General features: G+C 41.2%; 2 protein-coding genes across 3 annotated transcripts; both read right to left on the minus strand.

Annotated features, from left to right (window-relative positions):
* Window positions 1–4,657: 4,657 nt before the first annotated feature.
* On the minus strand, window positions 4,658–17,974 carry entpd4 (ectonucleoside triphosphate diphosphohydrolase 4). Of its 2 annotated transcripts, none has more exons than XM_066644935.1 (13): window positions 17,764–17,974; window positions 16,960–17,067; window positions 16,317–16,514; window positions 15,416–15,621; window positions 14,952–15,102; window positions 14,760–14,863; window positions 14,493–14,552; window positions 11,803–11,933; window positions 10,515–10,681; window positions 8,899–9,223; window positions 8,632–8,717; window positions 8,368–8,529; window positions 4,658–7,679 (listed from the first exon to the last, which is right to left on the minus strand). In XM_066644935.1, the coding sequence occupies exons 2-13, from the start codon at window positions 16,965–16,967 to the stop codon at window positions 7,448–7,450; spliced, it is 1,830 nt and encodes a 609-aa protein (XP_066501032.1). In that variant the 5' UTR covers window positions 16,968–17,067; window positions 17,764–17,974; the 3' UTR covers window positions 4,658–7,447. The 2 variants fall into 2 exon arrangements, with proteins under 2 accessions (XP_066501032.1, XP_066501031.1); XM_066644934.1 differs by having other exon boundaries at window positions 11,779–11,933.
* Window positions 17,975–18,551: 577 nt separating this feature from the next.
* On the minus strand, window positions 18,552–23,392 carry chmp7 (charged multivesicular body protein 7). The gene is made up of 11 exons (XM_066644937.1): window positions 23,113–23,392; window positions 21,858–22,145; window positions 21,493–21,664; window positions 21,197–21,382; window positions 20,864–20,997; window positions 20,246–20,294; window positions 20,025–20,144; window positions 19,659–19,757; window positions 19,414–19,471; window positions 19,083–19,299; window positions 18,552–18,886 (listed from the first exon to the last, which is right to left on the minus strand). Exons 2-11 carry the CDS (start codon window positions 22,139–22,141, stop codon window positions 18,874–18,876), a joined length of 1,332 nt encoding a protein of 443 aa, XP_066501034.1. The 5' UTR covers window positions 22,142–22,145; window positions 23,113–23,392; the 3' UTR covers window positions 18,552–18,873.
* Window positions 23,393–23,638: the final 246 nt, after the last annotated feature.

Consider the following 23,638-nt stretch of genomic DNA (forward strand, 5'->3'; position numbering starts at 1 on the left):
GAGGTGGGTTTACACTGGTTGTTCGCAGTGAATCGGTGAAAGTTTTGTACCACGGTTTCTCCCCCACAGCAAGTAAAGCTACATGTTAGCACACAATAGGCCAACTAGCCTGAGCAAGCCTAGACTTAGCTACTGATGAGAAATCTGCTTAATGGTGAAAAGGTTCATACAGAACCTTATACAGTACTCAATAATACGATTTCTGCTTTGGCAAGTTCCCATTATTTCAGCATTCCATATAAATCTCAGAAGACTCACATATGTAATAGGTGGTTTTGGTAAATATATCAAAAGTTTATATTTAATAATATTACATTTGTCCTGCTTATTAAGGCTTTACTGCCCCTGATTTGAATCGCTACCTCTGTAAAGAAGACTTGGTTTGTTTCTCTAAAGCATTTCCGTTCAAAATTGTTTACACCTTTAAACCATTAATAAATGTCACCATGCTCAATGCCAATTTTCAGCTCTAAGAATTTTAAAAACCCTTGACTATGGAGTGAAGGCACGTTTTCAGGAGTGATGGCATTCCATTTAGTATTTTGGGAATGAACTGGACTTCAGAAGTATTCATATAACATAATGCCCGACTAGACAGAAAGTCCATTCATGATCATGTGGCTGAATTCCGTTAAAAGTTCACAGGCACGTTTCAGTGTCTTTTCAAAATACTGTTTTGTAGAGCAGAAGCGGTTACTGCAGCAAATGGGGAGAACCCACCTTAATATCCGTTATCTCAGCAGAAACGTTAAATTAGACGATTTCTGAAACCTTTGGCCGTATCTGGCCAGCAGTGCTGGGTGTGTTGGGTGTAGGTTCAGGTCTGTTTAGGGGTGGATCTGCAGATTAATGGGGCCGGGCACTGCTTATCTGCCAACATCTGCTTCGGCAAGAATGGCTCATCCCTAAAAGATGTGTTAGTATAGAGCTCTACGAAATGGACAGAAAGCTACTATTATATTTAAACTGACTGATATTGCAGTGCACTGTAAACAAGAGGAATCAATAATTCTAGTTAGTGTGTACATAATCGCTTGGTAAAAACTGGACAGGTGGTAAAACTGTAGAAGAACATAATTAAAAATTAATAATTGGCTTTATAATATGATAACAAATAATACAATACAATTTCTTTAAGAATTTATAGTGTAAGATTAATTCTACAGCAGATAACTATGCAAATAATGGTAATAAATAAATAAATAAATAAATAAAAAGCCCCTCAGCCCTGCGTCCTGCTACTGGTGTTGTGACCTGTTCTCTTCTGCATTTAGTACTCATCCTGCCTCACATGAGCAGATCATAAGATTTAGCCCGGAAAAAGGACCACAGCCGAACAAAGCTCTGCATTGAACGTTCATAAAAGACATGTCAAAGTATTCGTTTCAGCTTTTGCCACATTAAAGATTTGAAGTATAACATTTACAGTTCTCTCCTAAACCCAAATATACAAGATACAGCCAGAATTTACTTTGAAATTGTTCTCATAAGTCATCCCCAATGTCTGAGTGGTGTTATGTGAAATACAGTCACACACTGGAAGAGTTTTCATTCATTAATTCATTCGTTCATCTTCTCTAACACTTCCTCCTGATCAGTGCCAGAGTGGGTGAAGAGCCTACCCAGAATCATTGGGAACAAGGCAGCAACAAACCCTGGGCAGGATGCCAGTCCGTCACAGGTTTGAAGAGTTTTATGCTTCTCAAAGCTCCAGCACGGAAGGTTCAACATCATCGTCTGCTGTAAACACGTCATCACAATCAATAATTGGTGGGTTTGGTAAAAGGAGACATTTTAGATTTCCAGATATGATATATTTGATCTATTTGAAGATGTATAAAGCACAGTAAAGAAGATAAAGTTTCTACAATTTACAGCAAAACATGATTAATGACTTTGTTCACAACAGTTTTCAACAGTTGGGGTGTGGAATAACATTTCAGAGAGAGAGAGAGAGAGAGAGAGAGAGAGAGAGAGAGACAGAGAAAGAGAGAGAGAGAGAGAGGGAGAGAAAGAGAGAGAGAGAGAGAGAGAGAGAGAGAGAGAGAGAGAGAGCGAGAGAGAGAGAGGGAGAGAAAGAGAGAGAGAGAGAGAGGGAGAGAAAGAGAGAGAGAGAGAGAGAGAGAGAGCGAGAGAGAGAGAGACAGAGAAAGAGAGAGGGAGAGAAAGAGAGAGAGAGAGAGAGGGAGAGAAAGAGAGAGGGAGAGAGACAGAGAGAGAGAGGGAGAGCGACAGAGAGAGAGAGAGAGAGGGAGAGAGACAGAGAGAGAGAGATGGAGAGAGAGAGAGGGAGAGAGACAGAGAGAGAGAGAGAGGGAGAAAGACAGAGAGAGAGAGAGAGAGAGGGAGAGAGACAGAGAGAGAGAGAGACAGACAGACAGAGAGAGAGAGAGAGAGAGAGAGAGAGAGAGGGAGAGAGACAGAGAGAGAGAGACAGACAGAGAGAGAGAGAGAGGGAGAGAGACAGAGAGAGAGGGAGAGAGAGAAGGAGAGAGAGGGAGAGAGAGAGAGGGAGAGAGACAGAGAGAGAGATAGAGAGAGAGATAGAGAGAGAGGTGGAGGTCACCATTCAGAGTTAGTTTTACCCCTGAAATCCCACCTATATCTACCTCAATTCTAGACAATCCCTATATCTGTACCTATATGTATAAATATAAAAGTATATGATATGGCAATTTATGTTACACATGCACACACACGCATACAACACACACACACACACAATGATTAGAAGTCTACCCAATACAGAGAGACTGTTATTGCAGCAAATGGGAAAATGTTTCAAATATTGATCTTAGATAAAAGTGTCCACAAACTTGGGCAAAACTATGGGTCTGGCAACCTTAAGCATGTCAGCAGCACAGGGTGTTCTGTTCCATTGCAGGGAGTACACAGACTACTCATGTTTCAGTCTCTAAGTGCTCACCCAAGAGAACAAAAAAAAAAACTTGCACTGTCAAAGAGTCCACCAGATAATTAACAGTCATTTAGACGTGTAGCTCAACCACCGACACTCAAACTGAAACAGTACAGGATGACACTTATCACACACATATAATTCAATATAGACACATTTTACTCATCAACAACGCTCAGGTAAAATTTTAGGGGTTTTTCTTATGGATTACTATTAATCCTCCCCACCTACATTTGCACCATGATGTCATCAAAACCTATAAGACGTATTTATATTTACGTAACTTCAGTCTTTGGGTTTGGAGTTGGCTCTATGCTTTTCAGCTCATCTTTCATCAGAGAGCCTCTGTAGGAGCCAGCAGGTCCATTACAATCACAACCTCAGTCAGTCCAACATTCCCCACCAACCCACAAAACGCACACTGTAACGAAGCAACCCGCACAACCCACAGACAGCCCTGCTGGAAAACATCCACCTGAGAGACGATATTAATTCCCAAAGCCAATCTTCACCAGAAACGCATAGCCACACGTCTCCTAGGGTTAAACCAATGTTTATAGGTATAGAGGTGTAGAAAGACATGGTAAGTATTCTATAAGTTGACTTACAGCTGCTTGAAAATAAAATAAATGATCTATCTATATCACTTACTTGGTTCTGATAGTGTGTGTGTACAGTTGTTGCTGGTGCCTAAAATGGCTAGTGGCAGCCATCTTAAAGCATAAATTCTGTCCATAATTTGGTTCCTTTTTATAGGTAACAGCCTATAAAAACCACATAGAGAAGTGTGTTGAAGATTATTAAACAACTTGACACGTTAGGTGGTTACTTAGTAATGCAGTTAGCATAGGTGCTAAGCTTCCTTTACTTAGCTAAATTAGCCTTGTAGCTTCAGAGTTAGTTTTAGAATTGTAGCTTAAATAAAAGGAAGTAGACAGATAGATACCATACAAGTCTTATGATTAACTGGCTACATATTTGAGCTAAGGAGACAACTGTGTATAACTGTTCTGTGTCAGTGGAATTGCTGACTAGAACTAATAATAGTATCTGTAGCTAGATTTATGTTTAATAGGGGGACCAGATCTAAGATGGTGAACAAGAGGACCGTTGGGGGTTGGGGGGTCACGCCCCTCGCTGCCGTTGTATGTTTAGCTGAACCTGTGTGTGCTTTTGGGTCCTTTACACCTTTATTTGCTACACAAATAATTAAAACAATAAGAGAATTTACATTTACGTTTCGGCATAGCTGCTCGAGATGAGGGTGGGTATATGAGCTTTGTCTGACGTAAACAAGGACTACTGACGTGCAGACTGACCAATTAAATGTTTACAGAGAAGGTTAGCGACCAATAACAGTCAGACCGTCCAATCAGAAGATTTTAAGCTACTTCGCCACGCCCCCTTCTCACTCAAGCGAACCAATCGGAGTAGGGGAGGGCGGGACTAGTTTGTGAACGAAACTTCTCGAAGTTCTGTGTAAGCTCTAGAAAAACAAAATCCCGGACGTTTGTGAAATTCCGCCCGGACATTTTTTTAAGTCTAAAAAAGGGTAAAAGAGTACGGCTGGTCACCCTATGTTTAATATTGTCGCTGTCAAGCAAAAAAATATCTCGATTGTTTAGTTTACCAAGTCATTTGAACACAGCAGATGTAATTTCACCACTGGAGAAATAATAATAAAAAAAAAAAACAATGCGAAAAGTCAATTTTTAAAGTTTTTTTTAATCTTTAGGTGGTATCAACATTGCTGCGTGCACACGACAAATCCACCGCCACTGACAGAAGCAGAGATAAACAGTACATAAGAGTTTTTCCTCCATAAGCTCTTTAGAAGTTACCAGGAGTATGGCAAAATACTTCCAATCACTTGTCACAATATCTGCATAATTATCTTGTTCAAATCTAACAGCAAGGTGATAGGAACCAGATATCCACCTCTAAAAGTTACATCAAAGAACATTTTTATATATTTACTACTACTGTGACCGAGACATTTTTTTCCAGTAATTTTATGACAGGTTTCTGGTATAAAATATACTTTTAAAACACATACAATGGCAGTAATGTACAAGTAGAATTTCTGTTTTATTTACGTTTACTTTTAACGATCCACATTTCATATAAAAACTCTGATGTACAGGTTCACGGGGGGGTTGTACAAAGTTTAAAAACAAACAAAAAAAAACCCTACATGTTTTTAGACGTCTGGTTCCTATCACCCACACTGTAAATCTGTATTAAAAACAAAAAAATCTTGAGTGGATTGTATCACATTTAAACAATTTCATTGACCGAATGAAAGATGTGGTAATTAATGAATAATGCAGAAATTGGGGGATAAACCTTTAAAGCTTCATTCATATCTTTAACAAAAGTTTCAGTGGGTCAAGAGCCACTGATGAACCAACGCTGGTTCCTGATCGTTGTCGCCATGACACTGAAGACGGTAGAAATGCTAGTCAAGTGAGATTAAGAAAATGTGAAATAAAAGTACAGTGAACATCACCTCGTTACGTTACTTTACAATCAATCCCAATGGCATAAAAATCTCCTTTGCACATGAATATTGCACTGGTTGTCTTTCTATTTCAATGACATGTTCAAAAAGAAAGAATTAAATGTAAATTAATCAAGAAATTACTATTAAATTAGCACTGGAAAATGAACAATAAGATGCTAACACAAGTGTTGCAAAAGTAAAAGAGCTAAAAACACTAAGTTCATAAAAACTGGCAGAGACAGACACACACACACACAAATAACTCCCTCAATCTCATTCTCTCAAACAAATACTGGCACACACAACGATACAAAGAGAATTCAATAATATTTAGAAACAGCTGGCAAAGCATAAAGCTAGAAAATGACTCCTTCCTTAACATATCACGGAGAGAATCAATAAATAGAAATACAGTGTCATCTACAAAACAAACAACCTAAAAAATCCACCGATACTCTCAGTACCTCAGAGAAATAATCTTTGAATGATTTTCTAAAGAAAGAAAACATTGATCCATGAAGAGGGGATTTCAGATAAGGCTTCTATCTGCCTTCTCCAATGTGCCTGATGTTTCCAGGGCTTCCTTTGCCCTTAATATGAAAAATAATGAATAAATCTTAACAAAGCAGTTACGAGAAACTGCTACATATTAAGGATGTTAGTCCAAATGTGATGTAGTTTCGGTTCTTTGCTTCAATTTAACTTGACAGCTGGTTGGAAACCTGGCCACTGATGTCTACCTAAAGGCTCAGTGGTTTTGTCCATTTAAGAAAATAATAATAATTAAAATAAAAATCACCACACTATACACTGACCATCTTAAAACAGGAAGAAAGAAGGCCAGCTCATCTGGAACATCCTCTGACATGTCCCACACTGGCCCTATATATAAAGTGAATCAGATATTGAAGGAACACCCATCTGAATCTCTTTCTGCGCCATCTTACGTTTGATAACTCCAACCAATAATTTCACACATACCCCAGTACGCTATGGAAAGAACTGAAAACACGTTTAGAACGGTGTATAATGTTTTATTTTACCTGGAACTGTGTTGTTCTCCTGTCTGATCCCCATACAACCTTACAGAGAGCAAACATAATCCATTCTTTCCATGTGGTTTGAGTGTTCAAAATTGGATTAAACAATGACCAACACAATTCAGCAGTTTCCCAATGGTTTTTCTGCAACTTAATTTAGAGTCATGTGTGTTTCAGTTCTTTCCATGTTACATGAAATTGCTGTTGATGGCATAGGACCATAAAACCCATACACACACCCACACACACACAGATAAGGCTGAGAAAGCCAGATAACTCAGATGGTGACTGTAATCTGCTTCCAGCCAATACTTCACTTGGGCACCGACAGATTAAAGGACAGCAAGGAGTGTGTGCATTTATGAAGAGAGTGTAAATATGAGTGCAAGGCAGCTGCCATTTCATCTTAATAGAAAGAGAGAGAGAGAGAGAGAGAGAGGGTATAACATCATGTGTGGTCACACACAAACCTCATGCTAGCTCCGTTCACATTGAAAGTAATGTTTAAAACCTAAAGGCAACAGGCATTAAATTATTCAAGACAAGGACCGAACGTTGCTGGACTGAGGGCAGCCAGAAACAGCCAGCATGTCCAGCTCTCGAGGCACTCCGCAGCAGTCTTAATGAAGAACCATTGCACCAAAAAGCCTTTTCCCCATCAGCCTTTCCAACAGCAGCTCCTATTTAATTTACAAGTCATTCATCAACATAGTAGGAAACAATTTTATATGAAAATTGAAAACTGTGAGGGCCATGGGGAAAGGATAGGATTCAGCTTTAAGAGATAAGACTGACAAGTCCAAAGCCACATGGGTGATGGTTTTGAAGACTTTTCTGAAGGTCCAAGCCCTCCTCAAGCTGGTACATAGCTGTGCTGATTCACAGGGCTGAAACAGTTTATTGTGTTTAAAAAAAAATATTCCCAAGAGTCAAAGCCCTCCTCCAGCTACTGATTGGGCAGATTCAGTTACTGACAAGAACAAGGTCCTATAGGGTAACGGGCAGGTCTGGAGAGCCCAGCCCCTCTTCTAGCCACTGAACAGAGGACCCACGGAGCAGAGTGGCTCTATTGTGAATGCGTCGGAGTCGGAGCAGATACAGCAGAATGGAGAGAAGCACCACCAGGAAGCAGGCCAGGAACAGATAGTGATTGTTCATGAAGGTGAAGCCGCGGTGCCAGTGTGAGTGAGAGCCCTTTAGACTCTCCTGCTGGATGTCCCTGTGGAGCAAAAAGGCAGTGGAGTGAGCTAACACAATGGGAAACGAGTGTCAAATGCACGGCTACTTTAGACTGACATCAGTACTGTTCTTGTTCTACAGACTTGGGCATATTCTTGTAACTGTGTGTTCAGCAAAGGTCCAATTAGGCTTGGTTTTTGTTGTCTGATTGTCTGAACAGCCTAGGTTACCATTTCAAAATGTAAGGCAGATAAACCTGGCAATATAAATGGGCTTCTGCTCTTTTTCTGGATGTTTTTTGGAAAGAAAGCATTTCCAGTGGCTGTTAGCATCAGATTTAAGCATCTGTAAAAACTTCCTCTAGTAGTTGTGACAAATCTTAGCCATGGAAACATCTTTTGGGGCCCAAAACTGATGTGTGGTGTCCTGATTGCTGTTTTGCTCTTTAGCCCTGGCTCTATTCTGCTCCGTTTGCTTAGGCTTGCTGGTTAAGCTTTGTCTCTCTGCTGTTTCACATTGATTTTAGCCATGCCCTAAGGATACAGCGTTGTCATGATGCATAAATTAGAACAAATAATAAAGGGAGACGTTTATCTCATCAACAGACAAACCATCAAAGAACCAGCTTATTTACTTAATTATTGTTTCACTAGTGCTGCATTATTAATGCACCAATCAATAATACTTTGTTGGGAATTGGTGTAAATGTTTGGGTTATGTGAAGGTACCTCAGAGGTAAGAAGCGTGTGCGGTAAAGAATGGCTCCCAGAGTCCACTGCACCTCCTTGTCATACACGAGCAGCGCAGTCTTCAGGTTCTCATAGCCCACAGGGAAAGAGAAACCAGAGTGGAACACCTCATACACCCAAGCAGACTTAAAACACTGGTACCTATCCAGAGGGAAAGAGATCCTGTTTCTGTTGTGCTTTTGGAGCCTGTCATTCTAACATGTTAATGTACATGTGGGAGAAAAAGCAGGCTGCTAAACATACTTGAGCCTGTGAAGGTCTGCATGGGAAGCATAAAGACCACGGTCGAAGCGCTCTTTTAAAGTCTTCCACTGGGTGGCGCAGTAGTCCTGCAAATGCCAGAATGAGTTTTAGTGGGTGGGTTTAAGCACTGGAATCACAGAGAGTGCTGGAAAATGGGGTTCCAGGAACACAACTGTTTCTACTTTAGCTGCTAGTGAAGGTCATGACATTAAGTAACAATGCTAAAAGAGCGTAAGCAAGATTCTGCCTTGCATTCAACCAGCCTACCTTAGCAGCATTGGTGTACTTTGTGGAGTTATAGTCTCCCCCCATGCGCAGCACGTCTTCTGTACAGTAGTAGAACTCTGAGAAGCCATAGAACTGGCTGTTGGTGAAGTCAATGGGGGGTTGGTAGACCCCATTCAATGAGGTGTTAGTCTCATTCGTGTGGTTGAGGAATGGCTGGAGCAGCAGCTTGCAGCGGTCAAAGTCTCCAGTCCCTCTGAGGTGAAGTCTCTGTCCTGGTGGCCCAACCTCATCCTGGAGGTCAGTAGGCATGCAGGGGTCCAGTATAGGAGATTCAGCACTCTCACCCTGATGCTGGTTCAAGAGCCTACACACAAACACACACATTGAAGAATGATCACGGGAGAGCTGGAAATCATTTCATAACGACAGTAAAAGTGATAGAAAATCAGTAAGTAAGCTCTAATACAAAGAAAATCCAGAACACCTCATTTATGAAAGGTGTTCTCCAGCAGACTCATACCAGTTGTTTATAATTGCAGTATGTTATTTAACCATTGCAAATAACCAGAGAATTAAGGCCATAAAATATATATATATAATCATACTTCACTGACAACTCTTCAGATTATATTATACATTCATTCATTATCTGTAAGCGCTTATCCAGTTAAGAGCCTACCCAGAATCACTGGGCGCAAAGTGGGAATACACCCTGGAGGGGGCGCCAGTCCTTCACAGGGCAACACACACACACACACACACACACACACACACACATTTTGTGTCGCCAATCCACCTATCAACCTTTTGGACGTGGGAAGAAACTGGAGCACCCGGAGGAAACCCACACAGACAAAGGGAGAACACCCCAACTCCTCACAGACAGTCACCCAGAGGAAACCCACGCAGACACAGGGAGAACACACCACACTCCTCACAGACAGTCACCCAGAGGAAACCCACGCAGACACAGGGAGAACACACCACACTCCTCACAGACAGTCACCCAGAGGAAACCCACGCAGACATAGGGAGAACACTCCACACTCCTCACAGACAGTCACCCGGAGGAAACCCACAGAGACACAGGGAGAACACCCCAACTCCTCACAGACAGTCACCCAGAGGAAACCCACGCAGACACAGGGAGAACACTCCACACTCCTCACAGACAGTCACCCGGAGGAAACCCACGCAGACACAGGGAGAACACACCACACTCCTCACAGACAGTCACCCGGAGGAAACCCACGCAGACACAGGGAGAACACACCACACTCCTCACAGACAGTCACCCGGAGGAAACCCACGCAGACACAGGGAGAACACACCACACTCCTCACAGACAGTCACCCGGAGGAAACCCACGCAGACACAGGGAGAACACACCACACTCCTCACAGACAGTCACCCGGAGGAAACCCACGCAGACACAGGGAGAACACACCACACTCCTCACAGACAGTCACCCGGAGGAAACCCACGCAGACACAGGGAGAACACACCACACTCCTCACAGACAGTCACCCAGAGCGGGACTCAAACCCACAACCTCCAGGTCGCTGGAGCTGTGTAATTGTGACACTCAGATTACATTAGACTAAACATTTCAAAAATCATCACATTCACATACATTCTCACACTGCGGCTCTTACTTGTTCTGCAGGAGAGTGTTGCTTACGAGCTGTTCCTCGTATCTCTGGCGCGCTGCGTTCCCACCAAACCCCAAGAATGTTGAAACATAAACACGGTACACATGTTCTGTGCGATGAGCATCGCAGCCTAGGTTAAACTCGGCCAGCAAGTTTTTAGCCACCTCCTCCTGAAAACGCATACAGAACACAGACGTACAGGCAAACACGTCTGAGCTTGCTTTGGGTCAGATAAAGATTCTTACCATTTCACGTAATGTTAGTATATGCACACTAGAAGCTGTTAGCAAGTCACAGAGCAGTATGGGAAAAATCTAAATGTCCCTGGACAAATGAGGGGGTGCTGATTTTAATAAGTGAAAATAAATTAACATGTTAAAATTCACAGTAAAGCAGTAAACATGCATTCAAAATCTGCAGAACAGATGCTGTAGAGCATGTGTACATATTAAAATAAAGAAATAAATAAATAATAATAAATAAATAAATAAATATATAATAGTTAAAATAAAAACATTTGAACGGGGCTGGCCAAGCCTTTGTGTATGACTGTGCTCCAATTTGTTTAACCACGGAATCAAACAGTATTATGGAGGCCATGTTTATAAATGCGAATCCATCTAGCCCTCCATACAATTATTTCCACATCTTTCTTGTCAAGAAAGCATTAAGCACAAGATTGGGACGCATGCTCTTCATTTAACAGATTGTTAGTAAAGGAACAACATAAAAAAGCAAACTTACAGCCAAAGTTCTGGAAATAAGCCACAATATCTCCCCCCAAAATTAATAACAAAACTGAATAATCAGAAAAAACACCACAATTATACACTGCAAACATGCTGAATCAGAAGGAAGATCAGGGCTGGACTTTCCAAAAGAACCTCTGCACAAAAATGGCTCTTAAATGTTAGAGTGTTCATAATGGTACACACACACACACACACACACACACACACACACACACACTACCAGTTAAGATGATCTTAACACTAACATCTTTTGGGAAACTGGGTGGAGTTCACTTCCATTTTTTGTTCTTGTTTGGAAAAAAAAAAAAAAGGATTAGTCTAGAACACCCACACACTGCTTTGACACCATGCAGCAGTCTGATCTTAACTCTGAGCCTCAGTTCTACAGGCCTTTTCGATCCACAGAAAAGGGTGAGGTAAGATAACCAGGCACCAGAGAGGCAAGAGGAAAAGCTGTGAGTGACCAAACCAAGCTTCTTTTGGCTTTAAGAATGGAAATTGTCGTAGATAATAACCTGCTGTGGAGAAGCAAAGCTTACAGTTTTGGGCACTTCGTATGCTATCTGAGTGGAGACGCCACCCATGTCCAGCACTCCGGCCGTGCGCCTTCGCACCAGCGTCTCCTGCTGGTCACCACCTGGAACCTGCACCTCCACTAGTGCATCCTGATCTACGAAGGATAGAAGGAGAAGAAAAGGAAATTGTGGAGAAAGGAGAAAATAAATTCATAGGTTAGGATGCATTTTTCTGCTAATTTTACATTTTTTTGGGAGGTCTCCTAAATGTTCAAATCATCCAGGAGCAGTGCTGTGTCTGATCCACTGGTACCAGCGCAACACACACTAACACGCCACCACCACGTCAGTGTCACTGCAGCACTGAGAAGAACCCTGTGAAGGTCCTGAGCACCACAGCAGAGCAATGGATGGACTTTGTAGAACTACGATGTGCACATGTATAGATATTGCTATAAGTCGTATACACCTGTCCAGAGACTGACATATTAAAGAGCAGCAGAGTCACAATAAGCCTGTAATCTCCTGAAGTCCCCGAGCCTGGCAGGTTAACATATTTATAGATGTGGCAAAAGCCTTCTTATGACATTAAGGGCAAGCCAAGATTAAGTTGTGCTGACATTTAACTTTCCTTCTCTGAAAATAAAGCACGGTAAACAGAAAGCAGACCTCTGTGAAAGATGGCCTTGGATGCAGCAGTGTTCAAAGCACAGCACACAAGATAAGACCCGTGTCCCACAGATGATTCACACCAGCAGTATATATGCAAGAGGCAGAAAACTGCACAGGATTCAGGAGTGTAGACCAGAGGAGACATTATTATTATTATTATTATTATTATTATTATTATTATTATTATTATTATTGTATAGAGCGTGCTGTTATTTTAAAAACAACTAATGGAAACGAGCCAAATCAGCTAATGTACAAACAAGTCTTTCCCTGCTAAATATGTCATGTCCTAACCTTTATAGACATTCATCATAATTAGGGACACATAAATACCATTGTTTTTCCAACCGAGTACGAGTAGAAGTATGTGTATTTTCGTACTTGCCGATACCAATACTTAGAATTAAACAATCAGGAGCACTGTGTTATAATGTAGTTATATTTGTTTAATTAAAAACTCTATTGTTCATTTACCCACATTACACCACTAATAATTAGAATTTCCCTCTGGGATCAATAAAGTATCTATCTACAGGGGTTGGACAATGAAACTGAAACACCTGGTTTTAGACCAAAATAATTTATTAGTGTGGTGTAGGGCCTCCTTTTGCGGCCAATACAGCGTCAATTCGTCTTGGGAATGGCATATACAAGTCCTGCACAGTGGTCAGAGGGATTTGAAGCCATTCTTCTTGCAGGATAGTGGCCAGGTCTCTACGTGATGCTGGTGGAGGAAAACTCCTCCAAAACACCCCAAAGTGGCTCAATAATATTTAGATCTGGTGACTGTGCAGACCATGGGAGATGGTCTTTCAACTTTACTTTCATGTTCATCAAACCAATCTTTCACCAGTCTTGCTGTGTGTATTGCTGCATTGTCGTCCTGATACATGGCACCGCCTTCAGGACACAATGTTTGAACCATTGGATGCACATGGTCTTACTGGTGCAATGTGCAATTAATGAAGATTGGCCACCAGGCTGCTCCAATTTAGCCATGAAACCTCCCACACTAAAATGACAGGTGTTTCAGTTACATTGTCCAACCCCTGTATATATATATATATATATATATATATATATATAAACTAGTAACATGAGATGAAACAAGCTCCTGATATGCATTTGCAGTGTTGTGCATCTTTGGTAAGACAGTTTCCGTTATACTAGAACAGCTGGGAAGTTCCACACTTGGGAGTGTTTGTTTATAGGCAGTGTTTATTTAAGAGCAGCAGCCTGATCGTTAGCGGCAACGAACAGTGCTCTCGCAAACAGGAAAACACACTTTGAGTGAAGAAAAATCCACCTTGTTCGAGGACTCATTTGTGTTTTATGAGTAAATGAACGTTATCGGGTAAATACCCAATACCAGTATCGGTATTCATGCGTCCCTAATCATGATTGCTAAATCCATGTAGTTGATGGTTCAACAGTTATAGAAAGAGGAATTCAAATTTCCCGCACAGCATAATCTCCACAGAAAGGTAAGACATAGGGTTGTGATTCAAGACTAATAATGCAACATCAGAACATCCACGAACAGTGTGCCTTCATATCCTCACAACAACGTCCAAACACCTAGTCTAAAGCCTTCTCAGAAGCACAGGATATAAAAGATAGAGATAAAGAGATTAAGAGATAGAGAAGTTGGGACATACTACATTTTAATAGTCATGATTTCATAACAGATGTACGAGCAGGTGCCCACAAGTTTTGCCCATGTAGTATAAAACATGCAAATTTAATGACTGTCAAAAAGGTTTATTTGCAATGCAAAGTCTCAGCTAAAGAACATGCCAATAAATGTTTGGCAAAGGAAATGCCCCATGATAACCATTCTGTTTCAGAGCGGTACTTGTACAACCAGAGCTTCAGATCTTCAACTCTGTCTCAATGGCTCAAAGTATGGTCCACATTTTAGTGTCACAATGGGGGTCCAGGGGATCAGTTGGAGAACCACTGGTCTCAAAGCTTAACTTAACATATCACCACAAAAGTCAACCTTGTGCTTGGCCCCTAACATGAAGTGCAACCAAACTCACCATCATTAACGTGACTGAACCTCCCCAGGACAAAGTTAATTCCAATCCATGCATATACACCTGGGGATTTAAAGAAAAAAAAAAAAAAAAACAATCATTGTGACCTTGATGGCAACTTTTGTTAAAACACATCATATTACAAAGTAAATACTGAGTCGTAACATCACTAGGTGTCAGTTTTCCACAGAGGAAAATCCTTAACTATAACAAGCTGGAGACAATTCAAGATTTCAAATCACTGGCAACAATCTGTGTGAGGTGTCATACCCTCTTGCTTTCCTGAAATGACTTCCACATGTGAATCAGAGAAAAGAAAGTTGAAATTCACAGGAATGTCTGTTCGCAAATCTTCCAGGAGGGCTTCTTGTTGGCTGTAAGAAAAAAAAAAAGAATGTAGATACGTGAAGGCTGTGGAAATTACTCTGTATATAACTGATACCAAAGTGACAGTATAATTACCTCTCGGGAAGAACCCTCATGCCTGCAGTACACAGTATATACAGTGGAGTTTCCTGGTGCTTGGCCTTGGGGATGTGTTGTGCAGCAAAGCTTAGCAGTGGGTACAAGTAATCACTGGCCTTTCCTGGTGTAGTTGCATATTCAGAAATACCTGCACAGACATATGTTTATTGTGGTGTTTTGATCTGGAAATCTTTACCATTTGGTTCACAGCCTATACAAGCACAGCAACATGGTAACGCATTACATATTACAATATAAACAATAAAATGGGCAATCCCCATCCTCAAAGTGATCACAACCTTAGCCCAATCTTGGGTCTAGTACTTATTAGGGTATCTTCAGGTAATACATGTCTCAATACGTCTTTGTTTCAAACAAATTACTAAAAGAATTATTGTAAATAATTCAATTATCATTTATTGCCTTTCCGCCACTTCTTTTTCTTGTTACTAAACACTGACCTGGTTTGATTTTCATGACTACTGGCTTGCGATGCTGGTCTCTCATCTGCCGAATGTCCAGCAGGTCATGAGGGTTGCCGTTATGCCGAGGCCAAGTATATACAAACACACGGGAGCCACTGCTCCCGCAGTCCACCACCACACCATAGTTCAGGTTAGGGTTACTTGTGTCTGTGGCTTCCATATCTGTAACCCGTGCCAAATGCCTGAGGAAAATACAGAACAACAGCAGAGGAGGTCACCTGGGAGTTGCAGACCTGGAAACTATCACCACAAAAAAGCTCCAAGAGACGTGAAAGGTAACAAAACTTTTTGAAAATAAAATAAATAAATAAATAAATAAATAAATAAAATCAAGACAAAACAAAACAAAAAATGACCTAAACTTGAATATACAGTGGAACCTCTACTAACGAACTTTCCAAGATACGAACCGGACATTTGAATATTTTTTGCCTCCACCAACGAACCATGACTCAAGAAACGAACCCGAGCCTCCGCCGAGCCGACGGCTTGAAATGGCCACTGACCCCAATCGGCGAGTCAATCCTCCAGCCAGTCGTCACGTCTTCAAGGTAGCAACGTGTAACCACTTAAAACTTTATTTCTTTTTTGTTACTGTTACCACTGTATTTCTTTTTTATTTTTAGTAACGCTACATGTATTTTTTTTTTTTTACTAATTTGAGAGTGTTGTAAACATATATCAGTGCAAAAACTGAGAAAAAGTGAGAAACGAACTTTTTTACTTACGAACCGGGTCACGGAACGGATCAAGTTCGTAGGTAGAGGTTCCACTGTACTGTGGACCTGTACTGATGCTTTACGTTTACAATAATGTAATTTAGAAACTAGAACATATAACCAAACTAAGCTTATTTTGAGAAAATTGCAAGGCCAACCTGTGGTAGTGCTTATCCTCTCTGATCCAGGGGTTCTGTCCCTTTCCTGAGACCAGTAGCAGGTAGACAAAGCCAAGGAGCACGGCCAGGACAGCGAGCAGTAGCAGCTGCCTGAAGGTGGGGAGCATGAGCCGGGGGAGCACCACCGGAGACAGGCTGAAGTGCCATGATGCTGGAAACAGACAGGAGATACTGATCCTGTGGACAAATAAAATTTCACATTAGAAGACAATTCACATGAGGATGACTTTCAGACCAATCAGTTTAAAGTAATTAGGTTACAATTTACGTCTATTTGTGTCATTCCTTCCTGTATGTGTGTTTAAATATATTATAGAGATGTTTCCCACTTTAAAATCAGTGCTTGTTTTGCTGTGGCCATGTATTTACGCATTTAGATATCTAACAACAGACTTGAAATACATGAGCGCGCATTATACATATGGGTAAAGCATCCTCCTCCTTCCAGTCACCAACTCGCTCATAACAAAAAAATAGTATATATAATTTAAAATGGCAGTGAAAAGACTGAAAGCTGGTTTGATTTAGCTGACTTGAAAAGTCTTAAACTGAAACATCTGGGTAAACTGGGAAACATCCTTAGAGGCTTGGATTAAATTAAAACACTAACATATTGACCTACCTTCCCATTGTGATCTGGAGCCAATGATCAAAGCTGTGATCTTCAAGCCTTTAACTCTCTCCCCTCCTGTGGACAGCTGCTCTGCTGTTTTGGGGCGGCATCTTTAGCCTGAACACCAGCAAAGGAAAGAGGAATAAACCTTGCACTTAACCTAGAGTAAAAAAAAACGTAAGCCACGTCAAAAGGGGACGTGGCAGAGTATAAAGTGTCCACATGATTAATACACACCGCAGCTTACACACGGAAGAGACCATCTCTCCACGGGTCGCCGCATGAGCATGTGTTTAAAATGCGTATTTTAATCGTTTAAAACACTTTGGAACAGCTACTTAGTGATAGGTGACTAGAAAACAATCAAAACAACCCGTTGAACGCAGTCGTGTCACTTGCTGGACTTGTTAATGAGCCTGTAATTAGCGTGTTCTTCGAATTTTCCGCTCCACCTTAACTGGCTATTGAATGTCGCTGTATTTAAGGTGGACCGGTAATATTAGGGGTAAAAAGCCGGTTACTGAGGAGGAAACCTGAGATTTTCTCAGTTGTAGTTTGTTTCCTGGGTTATTATATACATATTTAAAAGCAAATAATAAAATAAAAATTGAACATTTTAGGATTTGTCACAGTGGCCTCTTTCAGCTAGTTCCATGTTAATGGATACAGACCGTGAACAGTGGATATAAGAGCTAAATATAATTGACCACTGACCTTTGTAACGGTCTCTGAACACAAAAGCCGTGGTTAAACACACAGCGCCTTTAATAAATTACACGAATAAACTACGTGAACTTCAGCTTCGTTACCCACCGTTAGCTCGAGCCGTAGCTAAATGAACTCTTCCGTCCATCCCGTCAAAACCCCGTCAACTCTGAGATAAATAAGAGTAAACACATATAAGCATCCACACAGAATAACGGAGGAGCCGTGAAGAAACGAAGAAGGTGGCGACGGCCGTTAAAGCCGTTGAAACGTAGACGCGCTGAGGAAGCTGGCTCCCGCTGCTAACGTTAACTACAGAGCAGGTAGGCGACCAGTGAGGCTGTGCGCATGCGCGGATCTTTAAATTCTTAATAGAGGATCCCCTGTCATTAACCCCTCACTATCTATATTATGTAATGATGCATTAAAGCTTCAACAGGCCGTTATATTTCATTGTCTAAATAGTAAAAATTAACTGTAAAATATAAAGAACGTATATTTCGCCAATGATATCAGCACAAGTTCATTCTGTGCCTGAGAAAAAACTTCTCTCCAGGACACAGCAGCTGTTTTTGTTGATGTAGGATACCTGCTTGGCCATTAGATTAATCCAGTAGTGTCTATTATTATTTATTTTACCATGTTAACAAGTCTGTATGTTGTATATACAAACAAATATAAGCAAAATAAGCAGTCAATGCCATATTTAAGCAGTTAACCCCTGGAGGGACAGGGGGTGGGGGGCTTTCAAGGCGACATTTATTCATTATCTGTAACCCTTATCCAGTTCAGGGTCACGGTGGGTCCAGAGCCTACCTGGAATCATTGGGCGCAAGGCGGGAATACACCCTGGAGGGGGCAAAACAAATAACAAAGCACCAAAGTTCTTTTACCACTTTTATTCCAGACCTTCCTTCATAAATAGCATTCAGTCCATCAATAAATCTGTTTCATTTGCAAATATACCCTGTTAAGCATCATAATCTGTCATTTTTATTAGAATACATTTGTACTTAAAGGCCACTCTTAAAACTTTAAAAATAAAATGACAAACATGCCATAACAAACATTAATAACGACAAAGTAACAAACAAACAAACAAACGTACACTGTAGGCTATAGGATTGCTTTCTCTGTAGACATCCTGTCCAGAGGTTCTTTGTGCCATCTCTTCTCCACTGTTGTGTCTTATGCTTCTTCAAAACTGAGATCAATTCTTTATGTAGCATTCCTATACAAAAATGAGAAAATGCATTGGGAAAACAAAGAGTAGATTAGATAGGCTTTATAGCTCTAAGATGGCATATCCAATCAGAGCTGGGACCATTTATCAATAAGCAGAATTGACTCCAGAAATATCCAGTCCATGTTTTACTTCATTAAGTCAGAGACAGACACTGGGTGAGGCTTAGAAACAGGACACTTACAGCCTGAGTCGACCAAGCTCCCTCTCTAGGTCCTCGTCAGTGATGTTAGTGTCAGGCACGGAGGGCAGGGAGTGGAAGAAAGCGTCGTCCAGCACACTTGTTTCTTTAGTTGAAATGGGGTGTGATGGGATCTCTGGTAGTGTTAAACTTGTGTCTGGAGCTTTCTCTTCCAATAAAGACTTAAGCTCCTCCTCCAGCTCCTCTGACTCGGCTTCATCTGGAACAAAAGCAATAAGTTCATTAGCCTTAAGTTAGCCTTTCAGCTGACACTGTGGTGTGGATCTGACAAATGAGTCCTGTCTTTATTGTTTTGAACATGAAAGTGACATACTTGCATCCAAGGCTCCTCCAGCCAGAGTCTGACTAACTTCATCTTGAGTCTCACACAGCTGAAAAAGAGTGGGGAAAAAACAAAATACAGAGATTAGCATGTATTTATCAGGGTTGCTTTAGAATTTGAACACTGATCTGGGGCAGTGCATTTAACATTACACTGAATGTAATTAACTAATTAAACCTGAACGTAGTTCAATGTTCGTACTTTAAAACTCTTGATAAATGTGCCCTTGCCCTTACCTCTTGAATCTGATCAACCAGGTTCTCAGCTCTTTCAACTGTTACACCCTTCAGAGAAATCCTTAAAGCAGCTACACCTGCCTGGTATGCCTGCATCACCTACAATAAACATTCAGATGGAGAGAATGCAGATTTGAGGTGTTGACTGTCAATGTCACTTCAACTTTATTGTCCTTATTATTGTGAAATAATACTGTTCTGTAAATTTAGCCTCAAGTTTGGCACTCAAATATTGTTGTTGTACATCTTTGAGGGTGAGGAAACCCACACCAGCATGGACCGGTTTAGCCAGGAATGTATTTACCTATAGTTAAAGCTATCTAGTAACGTAGAATGACAGCAAGTCAGTTTGAATGTGTATTGTACCAGGCGGTCAGTCTGTGAGCTCGCTATCCTTTCCAAAATTCCTTTGACTGTCTCGAGCTGAGCGTACAAACGATCTGCTTTCCTCTCAACACGCTTCCTCCCCTTTAGACATCTCAGAGCCTGAGGAAAGCAGAAACAGTTTAAAGCAATGAGAATGTACACCTCATATATCATATATACTAATATTATATAAATCTGAAACAAATCAATTGTTTTTATACCTGTGACTTGTTCCCTTCTTTCAGCAGAACCTTTGCTTGTTCTTTACATCTTAAAATACAAAAAAAAAAAAACAGAAATAAAACATGTTTATCAAAGCAGCCATAATCTTTAAGGAAAGTAAATGAAACCAATATTAAGGTAACTTCATTCATTCATTATCTGTAACCCTTATCCAGTTCAGGGTCGCGGTGGGTCCAGAGCCTACCTGGAATCATTGGGCGCAAGGCGGGAATACACCCTGGAGGGGGCGCCAGTCCTTCACAGGGCAACACAGACACACACACATTCACTCACACCTACGGACACTTTTGAGTCGCCAATCCACCTACCAACGTGTGTTTTTGGAAACCAGAGCACCCGGAGGAAACCCACACAGACACAGGGAGAACACACCAACTCCTCACAGACAGTCACCTGGAGCGGGAATCGAACCCACAACCTCCAGGTCCCTGGAGCTGTGTGACTGCGACACCTACCTGCTGCGCCACCATGCCGCCCTATTAAGGTAAATTACGATTTTCAAATAATGTAAAAAATATATATAATAATAATAATAATAATAATAGAGATGAAAATTGTTGTCCTGCTAGCAACAACATGCATACAAACAGACTCACTTCTCTGCTTCCTGGCCCAGGGCTTCCACTCTCTCCTCCAGCAGCTTCTCACTGCGTTGCAATTGATAGATTCCCAGGTCCATCTCACTGACAGGAGACACTCGCCCATGTCCTGCCTGACTAAATTTCACCAACTGACCATAAACATACAGAGAAACTAAAGTAAATATTCAGCATAGACTTAAAACAATAGCATTTGCTGTGTCGAAATCCACAGATGTCTGAGTATTGTGGACATTTTAATTGCTTGGCCAAAACATAATTAAAATGGCGGCTTCCTAAACAACTCCTTTGCCACAATTTGCATATGCACAGGTTCTCATACATACACACCTTTTCTCCTTCATGTAGTGAGACAGTGACATGTTTCTCCCTCTGCAGCTGCAGCAGAGCCAGACAAAGTGTTGTCTCATCTGGGCAGATGTGAGAGGAGAGAGAGCGCAGTTCTGGAAAGGATAACAGAGAGTGTCCGGCCAGAGGAGAGCACTGATATGCAGCCAGCAGCGCTGCAGCCTTTTCCTACAACCAGAACATATACCAGACCTTAACGACCAAAGTAAATGGCTCAATGAATGGCATCCTAGTGTATAGGTGCTCCTACAAATTGGCTCAAGTTGTTTACAACTTACTTTAACCAAATCGATCACCACAAATGACTCTTCAAGTGGAACTCTCCCACTGCCCAGTAGAGCTGACAGCGTCCACTTCAGGGGTCTGACCAACAACAGCCCGACACCCCAGGACAACCAGCCAGAATCTACATTAGCAGCAAAATCGGATTCTTTCTGCACCTTTCCACTCCTGGAAGACAAAAACACAGCAATAGCATACCGTTATAACTATGATTAAGGGACACCACCATGGAGATCACTTAAGCAATTGTGTCACAAGACAAATCAGACCCATTCACAGCTGTACTAAGCACAATCTTCTAGCACATATGTTAATACATTGAGCTGAAAATGTCCACAGAGATGTTCTGATGCCAGTGTACCTGATCATGCTCTGGACGATGGTGCCCAGGCCCAGAGGAAAGGCCCCTTTTCTCCGAAAACTTTCATTCAGCTCATGCAGGCTCACACACACAGTCCCTCGCCTTCTGCAGCCCTCCACAATCAGTGGGGTCCAAAACTTCATCTTCCCGTCCCAATCCAATGGATCCACCTCTCTGTTCTCCTTGAAGGCAGAGAATAGGAAGGCCATCCGCTCATCATCTTCCCAGTCTGGAGGAAACTCTGAGCTGGAGGTGCCAAGTTTCTGTTGCAGGGACACTGGCATTGCGCTGCAAAAAGAATGGTCAAACCAAAAGCTTTCATCCAGAGTTTTAGGAAGATGTGAACCAACAATGACAAAATTAAATTACTCTCAACGCCATCAGTCCTTCCTTAAAAGTATGATCTGTTTAATATCAGATTAAATTCGACATGGTTCTGTGTGGAAAGCATTGAGAGCTGATTTATAACAATAATGGGCTTTCCACAGAGAGCTGATTATTTCAGAATTAAAATATCCAATGAAAAAAACACATTTAGAGCCTTAGAAAACAAATTTAAATTCAATTCAGTTGAATTTAATCAATGAAATTATATTTGTGGAGCACTTTTTACATATCCTCACAAAGCAGCTTTACAGAACTATGGGTCCAAGCCCCAAGTGAGTGCCTCTGATGAAGCAGTGGCAGGAAACATTACTGAGGAATCCATTTTCATTGGGTCGACACAGGAGCAAAAATGGGACAGATAGGTGAAGATAAATAATAACAAAGTCATAAACTGATTCATACCGAATGAAGGTGAAGAGATTAGCTGTAGAGAAACGTTAAAATACTAAACGAAATACCCCCAACACGAGCTAAAACTTGTAATCTGTGGCAAAGTCTAAGTTTTATAGCTAATTTCTAAGAAAATGAACCTGAACGTAGGTTTTGACTCGATTATATCATGTTAGATATCGTCGAACATTCCCCTCTGAGTACACCGCACAACAGGCATTTTACTGAACCGTCCGTTCCACCTTAAACAGAACAGAAAGCTGTACTAACTGCACCATTTAAGGTGGAACGGAGAATTCGAAAGAGCTGGAAGCTAATTTTAGCATAGTTCCCAACCTCTAAAAACAGTCCAGATAAACGAGCCGACAGCTCGCGTGTTTTAAAAGTTACATTGTTAAAAGATGTGTTGTGCGACATTAAGGATTTTAAGAATCGAATCACTAGATAAATAAATACAGCAGCGAAAATCTCCACACACCTCTGAGGTAAAGCTTCGCTAACGGACCCACTCTCAGCGTCTCCGCACAGAATTCCTCACACACCGCTTCATACTCAGGGGATTTTTAAAAAAAAATGCCTTTAGAGAAAAAATGAAAGGATAACCCTGCTTCGGTTCAGCTGTTCAGATCTTGACAGTCGCCAGCAACCCGGAAAAACAACGAGGAATGAAGCAAAGTGTTCCTCTTTTTCATTCGTTTTACTGCCATCTACAGACCAGCACGTTCAGGACCGCCATTCCAGGACCCCAAGCTTTCGTGACACAGCCACCCAGCGAAACGCATTTGAGGATATGGAAAAGTTGGATGACGGTGCGGTGTGTGTGCGATTGTGTGTTTGTCTTTGAGTTGACTTTCAAAATAAAGTAGTAGTAACCTTCAAAACTAAGCACTTACATACGGTATTAAGATGTGTGTGGAATAAACCTGCAAAATGATCAGTATTTTGATGAAGTAACCGTATGTAAATAAATATTTAGGTTATTTAGTAATATTTGTGTGGAATTT

Source organism: Hoplias malabaricus, chromosome 14 (genome assembly GCF_029633855.1).
Source record: "Hoplias malabaricus isolate fHopMal1 chromosome 14, fHopMal1.hap1, whole genome shotgun sequence".
Taxonomy (NCBI): Eukaryota; Metazoa; Chordata; class Actinopteri; order Characiformes; family Erythrinidae; genus Hoplias; species Hoplias malabaricus.